This window comes from Alexandromys fortis, unplaced genomic scaffold, assembly GCF_014885135.2.
Source record: "Alexandromys fortis isolate MF-2015 unplaced genomic scaffold, M_Fortis_MF-2015_v1.1 scaffold_99, whole genome shotgun sequence".
In the NCBI taxonomy this organism is placed as follows: Eukaryota; Metazoa; Chordata; class Mammalia; order Rodentia; family Cricetidae; genus Alexandromys; species Alexandromys fortis.
In genome coordinates, this window is record NW_026067982.1 from 5,072,784 (window position 1) to 5,081,117 (window position 8,334).

At 43.8% G+C, this 8,334-nt stretch overlaps 1 protein-coding gene across 1 annotated transcript in view; it reads left to right on the top strand.

Annotated features, from left to right (window-relative positions):
- The window catches only part of LOC126511454 (T-cell-specific guanine nucleotide triphosphate-binding protein 2-like), a 13,945-nt gene extending 6,311 nt beyond the window's left edge, over positions 1 to 7,634 (top strand). The window contains exon 3 of the mRNA XM_050158609.1: positions 1,645 to 7,634. Coding sequence (XP_050014566.1) covers positions 1,645 to 3,009 — 1,365 coding nt within the window. The 3' untranslated portion in view covers positions 3,010 to 7,634. The remainder of the gene's footprint in view (positions 1 to 1,644) is intronic.
- The last annotated feature ends 700 nt before the right edge of the window (positions 7,635 to 8,334 follow it).

Consider the following 8,334-nt stretch of genomic DNA (forward strand, 5'->3'; position numbering starts at 1 on the left):
TCAAGTTATTCACCTGAGAGTTTTGATATTTTCATATATTTCTCTGAATGACTGTAGGATCTGTATTGATGTGGCCCCTTTCCCTTACTGTTATTGGTGACATGGCTTCCAACAAGGTGATTGGCAGAATCACAAACAGAATTCTGTATACCTGAAGCTTCTGTGTTGAATTATATCGTATGCCAGAATATTAGAGCAGCATGAAGCCAGTCTCTCATGACTGCCTGCATTTATCTTCTGTTCCATCTGCAATTCCAAAGCCCTGCCTGCGTTTCTAACATCAGAAGAAAAGGATACAAGTGTAGATCTTGCACCTTCTCCCAAAGCTCTGGTATCTTTAGGATCAGAATTGATAAACGTGGCTCTATACTCAAAGCTATCATGAAGTCTGGTTTGTAAAATTCATGAATTAAAGAGTTTTAATATCCTTGTAAGATTATAATAAACTAGGATTATGTGACAGAAACTGGATGTGACCTAAAAAGTTCAAAATATGAAATCTGTGGACATTTAAGGGAAGCATGTGTCGCTTCCCAATGGAACCTGTCTGAGCTTGCCCCACCTCTTCTGCTTTAAAAATTGATGCTTTTTCAGGGAAGGGGTTTGATGGGAATTCAGTTCTTCAGGTTTCTTAAGTTTAAAAAAATGAGGAAACATTTTTTTGTATCCTCTTATCTCTCTCTCTCTCTTTGTATGCAGTTTGGGATTTTTGGTTTTTGGTGCTTGTTTGGCTGGTTGTTTGTTTAGAGACCAAACACCTGAAAACAGGGACACATAGGGAATTTGCTTACCACTGAGGCTGCCCCAAACCCCTGTTGAAAATAAGGAATAACATAGACATCTCCTTACTAATAATTTTAAAAAATATACCCATTTTAAGTTGTTAAATAAGCAATACTTTATGTTAAGTATAGACCCATTATTCCCTTTGTTCCTGAGACAGTTTCTCTTCCCCTTTCATATCATACACATGTATGTAACTATGGATCTATATAAAATCTAAGATTCATGAATAACAAAATATATTTCTCTTTCTGCGGCTGGCTTAATGACTTAAAACAGTTATCTCCAGATACATCCACTTTTCTGCAAATGCCATAGTTTCAGTCTTCTTTATGGCTAGAACAAAGTCCATCATACCTGGGTAGTGATGTGTCCACCCCTCTGTGGGACACGTAATGAATCTTGTCCACTCCCCACCTCATGCCCCTTCTCCCTTCATTCACACTCCTCCCAAGAGAAGCCGGGAGAGTTGTGCTAAGGGAGCAGAGGGCATGAGGCCTAAGAGCAATGCTTGTGAGCTCACAAGAGGCAGGGAGCCTTCCCAGGAGAGACGCTGCTGGAGGATTTGCTGTGCTGCTGATCTCTGCCCATAGGTTTTGACATTGTACGGGTGATAACTTTAAAAGGAGTAAACAGAATCTCAAGATAATTGTAGATAAGATATAAACACAAGGGAAGGTAATTTCATGGAATAAGTGGACCTTGAATCAGACAGCAAGGAAAGAGGGAAGTCATTGAAGTAGAGCCTAGGAAAGAGGACATTTGACATGCCGGCCAGAAATCGAGGCAGCAGCCAGGGACGGAGAGAAGGGGGTGTCCACCTCTAATGGGCACAGAGGATGAAGTCCTGCTTTACCGCAGCAGCAAAGCCATAGGCCCTGCTCTGCTGAACTCATAATTGCAATGTCTCTTGTCTCCTCTCTTCAGCATCTTCTGGAAACAGCTGCATGCAAGTCTTCTAGACCCTCTCCTTCAACGGCCCAGCTTTTGGCATCCAGCTTTGAAAATTTTTTTAAGAACTTCAAGAAGGAAAGTAAAATCCTCTCTGAGGACACTATCACCTTGATTGAATCCCACCTGGAGAATAAGAACCTCCCGGGAGCGGTTTCTGCAATCAGCAATGCTCTGAGAAACATCGACAGAGCCCCACTGAACATCGCAGTGACGGGAGAAACAGGGGCGGGCAAATCCAGCTTCATCAATGCCCTGAGGGGAGTGTGGGATGAAGAAGAAGGTGCAGCTCCCACTGGGGTGGTAGAGACAACCATGGAGAGAACTCCATACCCCCACCCAAAGCTTCCCATGGTGACAATATGGGACCTGCCTGGGATTGGATCCACATCGTTCCCTCCCCAAAACTACCTAACGGAAATGAAGTTTGCTGAGTATGACTTCTTCATTATCATCTCGGCTACTCGCTTCAAAGACACTGATGCACATTTGGCCAAAGCCATTGCCAAGATGAATACAAAGTTCTACTTTGTCCGAACCAAGATAGATCAGGATATAAGTAATGAACAGAGGAGTAAATCCAAGACTTTCAATAGAGACAGCGTCTTAAAGAAAATCCGAGGTGACTGTTCAAGGCATCTCCAGGAGACTCTCTCCAGTGAGCCCCCAGTTTTCTTGGTCTCTAACTTTGATGTGTCCGACTTTGACTTCCCAGAGCTGGAGACCACCCTACTGAGCGAGCTCCCAGCCCACAAGCGCCATGTCTTCATGCTGTCCTTGCACAGTGTTACGGAGACTGCCATTGATCGGAAGAGGGATCTCCTGAAACAGAAGATCTGGCTGGAGGCCTTGAAGGCTGGAGCTTGGGCCACCATTCCATTTGGGGGCCTGGTCCTAGATAAGATCCAGAAGGTAGAGGAGACCTTGGACCTCTACAGGTCCTACTTTGGGCTGGAAGATACCTCGCTGGAAAATATTGCCAAGGATTTTAACGTGTCTGTCAATGAGATCAAAGCACACCTTAAGTCTCTCCATTTGCTAACAAGGACCAACGACATGTCCTTAGAAGAAAAACTATGGAAATACATTGAATATATTTCCTCTGTTACGGGGGGACCACTTGCCACAGGCCTTTACTTTAGAAAGACTTTCTATTTGAAAAATCTCTTCATTGATACCGTGGCAAGTGATGCCAAGACTCTTCTCAATAAGGAATTTTTATCAGAGAAGCTGAATGACCCCCCAGAATACTGGGAAGCAGCGATGGAGCTATGAGGCACTTACCTTCAGGCTGACTTTGGTCACTGACTTATGAGCTACTTATAGCAGCAAACGTTTTCTATGAAAGACCAGAGGGCTCACCTCTTTTAGAGACTGTGGCAGCTGAAGAAGAGTCATCAACAGTGTAAACACACATGGGAAAAGCTGTCTCCCACTAAAATAACATGATGAGAACACACAGGTGTATACAAGTGGCTTGTAATATCCTTCTGAAATTAAACTTGGATGTTTTGTCTCATGGAGATTCCCCAGGCATTGCCATATGAATATATTTTGGGGTTATGAAGGACAGGGTATATACAAGTAACTTGGAATATCCTTATGGAATTAACCTTTGATATTTTGTCTCACGGAGATTTCCCAAACATTACCAAACTCTCCTAAGATGAAGACACTGTTTCCTGCCTTGATGTTTTTTTTTTTTTGTTTTGTTTTGTTTTATGAAGTTCAAGGAGCTGGTTCCCAGCGTACATCTCCACATGAAGTGGCATCTCTTGGACACAAGAACTACATGGTAGATGATCTTTGGGATCATCGTCCATGCTCCTCCAGGAGGAGCTGAGTAACACACAGATGGGTGGACATATCTGCAGGTTCTTTTGGTCCTTGGAAACAAGGAAATTTTATTCCATATCCTTTATCAGTCAACCTGTGTGAGTTCAGAATTCAGGTTGTAGGCAAAGTAAACACTAATTAAATTGTTTCTCCTTGGGGATAAGGTCACTCCAAGACATTACCTTACTGCTTTAATGTCTAGGAGACTTTGTTGGTGTTTAGCCTCACTTGAGACCAGTTAGCATGTGGAGTTGTTGCTTGTTTCTTTATCTACAGCATCCTTTGAGACCCAATGTGTCTTTTGGGCATCCAACATCACCCTTTGTTAAAATCCCAGTGTTGCTTTTTCTATATGTAGACCTGCCCTTCTAGAAGGAAAGTAAGGAGTCATGCATGGGATGCAATGTGCAGAAAACCAGCACGTACATTTTAGCTCTGCATTGGGCCTCTTCAGAGAAAAGGAAGCAATATATTATATCCATATCTTCTTATTGCTGCATCTATATAGTGTTAGAGTTAATTCCTTTCATGCCACAGTGCCCTAAACACCTGACAGAAACTGCTGAAGAGAAGAAAGGTTTCATCTGGCCACAGTTTCAGAGAATTACCCTCTGTCATAACAGGAGGGGCGTGGGGAGGAAAACACTCAGTGTAAGAGAAGACGGTGAACAAGGTGGCAGAGAGCTAGGTGACAGCAAGGGGCAGGAGTATCAAAGTACTGGCTCTTGTGACTTGCTTCCACCACCTAGGCCCTCCCTCCTAAAGGCTCAACAACATCAGAAAAAATAATGCCATGTTGGGGACCGGGTGATTAACACCAGGGTCTGTGGTGGTCTTCAAACCAGAGCACTATCATATCCTCAAATTACCACATCTCTCTTCTCAACTTCCTCTCCTCCTTTCTCTCCTTTCCCTCTTCCTCCTCTTGTTCTTCCTTCTCTTCTCTTTCCCTCCTCTCCCCCTTCCTTCTTCTCTTCTTCTCCCTGATTCTCTCTCTCATCTTCTCTCCCTGCTTCTGTCTCTCATTGGCTCACTCAGCTGTGAGACTTGCCAAGTACAGGAGCTACAGGGCAGCCTTGCAGCCCGGAAATCTTTGGAGGAGCTGATAGTACAGCTTCCGGCCAAACAGCAAGAATTCTTTCCTCTCCTTCCCAGAGGGTGTCAAGGTTTGTTTTGTTTTTGCTTATCTCTAAGGTCTTCAGTTGGTTAGGCAGGGCATTTGCAGTAGAGTCATCGGAAGTATTCCAAGTATTCAAAGTCTCCTGCTTTAAAATTTAATCTCATCTTAAACTTACTTTCACAATAACATCTACAGTGGTGCTTGGTAATTACTTGGGCACTCTCTTAGATAGGGTCTTTGTTGCTGTGAAGAGACAGCATGACCACAGCAACTCACATAAAGGAAAACATTTAATTGGGTGGCTTACAGAGGTTCAGTCCATTATCATCATAGTGGGACATGAAGCAGGCAGGCAGACAGAGTGCTGGAGAAGGAGCTGAGAGTTCTGCATCTTGATCAGCCTACAGCAGAATGAGTCTGTGTTCCCCACTGGGTGTAACTTGAGAATAGGAAACCTCAAAGCCAGCTCCCCACAGTGACACATTTCCTTCAACAAGGCCACCCTCCTAATAGTGCCACTTCCTGTGGGAGGCCATTTTCTTTCAAACTACCACAGGTACCATCACATCGACAAGATGCTATGTCAAGGTAATTTCCTCAAACTCCACAGTTACCCTAACCCACTCTATATCAGCAGACACACGTAGTTACATGGTCATAGTTACAATCGTACTCCTTTGTGAGACGCAGTGTGACAACTTTACTCAAATAAACAATGCATAATCATCCAATCTTGAGAGATGGCTCCGCAGTTAAGAGCACTGACTGCTCTTCCAGAGGATCTAGATTCAATTCCCAGCATCCTCTTGACAACTCATGACTGTCTGTAACTCAGCTCCAAGGAATCTGGCCCCCTCACCCAGACGTGCATGCAGGTAAAACACCAATGCACATCAAATAAAAACAAACAAATCATGTTTTAAAAGCTGGGGTGTCAGGCTTCCATATTCTTAGACATATTAAAATTATGGTGATTAACAGATGATACTTTCCAACATTAAGGTGTACGTGTATACAGTAGATGCTGACCAATTCAAGGTATGTTTACCACTTTATTGTCATTGCCCCAGATCTGGGGCACCTGACTGTCTCTGTTCTGCTGATTTGTAAAGAGCTTAATAGATTGTTTTAAACAAGAATCTCTGTGCTGCACTGCAGCATGCTAGAACACGCTCCTTCCCTCTAGCCCTTTGGTACCTGTTATCCAAACTCTCTTTGCCCCTCAACCTAACTTCCAGCTTCTAGGAATCACTGTTCTGCACTCAGATCAACCATTAGTGTCCCATTGCAGGTGAGCAGAATTAGTAAGTACTTCTCTCTCTGCTTCATTGTCCTTTGAGACCCCCAGCTGCTGAGCTGTCTGCTCCTGAGATCACTTACCTGCCCCTCTGTCATGTTGAACACCCAGGCCCAGTCTCACTGGCCTTTAGTCTATTTCTGTGCTTTCAGCAGTAATAGTCCCGGGGAAAAGCCATTATAGTGTATGTAGCAGGGGAAGTTGTCAGCAGAGATGTCTGTCTGAGGATGGAAGCTTTCTGTCCTATATGTGGGAAATATTTCAATACATTACAGATTTGTGTGTGATGGTTTATATCGATTTTCAACTTGACAGGACCTAGAGTCACCTTGGAGCCAAATCTCTGGAAATGTCTTTAAGGGATTATCTCAATTAAACTTACTAATTGATTAACTAATTAACTTGATTAACTAATTAACTTGATTAACTAATTAACTCGATTAACTAATCAAGATGGGAAGACCCACCTTAAATGTGGGCAGTGCCATCCCCTAGGCTGGAGCCCTGGACTGCATTAAATAGAGAAATCAAGGCGGGCACCAGCGCTCCTCTCTCTCTGCTCCCTGAGTGCAGATGTGATGTGATCAGCTGCCTTCCCATCACAGAGGACTGTAGCCTTGAACCATGAACCAAAATAAACTCCTTCTCTCTTTAAATGTTTTTGCCAGGGTATTTTATCCCAGCATCAGAAAAAGTCACTATTAGGGTAACTGCCCAGCTGAGCAGTGGTGGCTTACACCTTTAATCCCAGCACTTGGGAGGCAGTGCAGGCGGATCTCTGTGAGTTCAAGGCCAGCCTGGGCAAGATCTAGGATATCTAGGGCTATTATACAAACAAGCCCTGTCTTAGTTAGGGTTCTTTTGCTGTGAAAAGACACCATGACCACAACGACTCTTAAAAAGAAAACATTTCGTTGGGGTGGTTCACTTAGAGCTACAGAGGTTCAGTTCATGATCATCATGGCGGGGAGCATAGTAGCATGCAGGCGGACTTGGTGTTAGAGAAGGAGTTTGCAGGCAACAGGAAACATCTGAAAGTCACACTAAGGGAAGGCTGAGCAAAAGAGACCTCATAGCCCACCTCCACAGTGACACACTTCCTCCAACAAGGCTATACCTACTCCAATGAATGCACAACTTCTAATAGTGCCACTCCCCATGAGCTTATGGGGGCCTATTACTTCAAACTACTACAAACCCTGTCACAAAAAAAACAAAACAAACAAAAAGAAACAAACCAAGTAACTGCCCGTTGATCATCAACTGCCCTTTGAGTTTCTACCCACTCAACCTGTGGTGTATGCAAACTTCCAGTCTGTTTAATCCTGTGTGTGGTAGATGTGTGTGATATGTGTGGAGTGGGCGAGCATGAATCCTGCCTACAGTTTCTCGGACATCAGAATGATGTACTCAGTGCTAAATCTTAGAACTGTACAAGGAAACCACTGGTTGAACACATGAAGCAAAAAGCAATAGGAAAGCCTGGCGATGGTGGTGCACACCTTTAATCCCAGCACTCGGGAGGCAGAGGCAGGTGGATCTCTGTGAGTTCGAGACCAGCCTGGTCTACAGAGCTAGTTCCAGGACAGGCTCCAAAGCCACAGAGAAACCCTGTCTCGAAAAACCAAAAAAAAAAATAGGAAGAAAGTCCTCATGGACATCCCAGAACCAGACAACAGAGAAATATCTGAGCTGCACATTTAGTAGCTATGTGCTTTCACCTGTATGTCTACAGTAAATGCAAAGGTCTTTCTGTACATTGATCCTCATCCTACACAATAAGCAATCTTTGATATTTTCTCCATCAGTCCAGCAATGTACAGAAATGAGCACACAGAAACCATGGGAAACCCAAGGCCTGCTCTAGCATCTGAAGATGGGCATGGGGTGTATGTACCAATGCATGGGGAGTTTGGAGCTTGGGAGACTATGCCCTGGGGAACATTGAGCTCCCTCCATTGAGTTCTGGATTCCCTAAGAGGGAAAAACTATTTTCTTTAAGGATGGGGATGGTTCCTGGTAGGAAAAAAAAGGGCCTCACCCTCATGGGTATATGGGCAGCACAAATTGGACAAATATCACATGTACTGACTCATATGTGGTTTTTAGACATAAAACAAAGAAAACCATCCCACAAATACAATCCCAGAGAACCTAGACAACAATGAGGACCCTAAGAGAGACATACATAGTTCTAATCTACATGGGTAGTAGAAAAAGACGAGATCTCCTGAGTCAATTGGGAGCATGGGGACCATGGGAGAGGGTTGAAGGAAAGGGGAGAGGAAGGAATGAGAGCAGATAAAAATGTATAGCTCAGTAAGATCAATAAAAAATGCAAAAACTT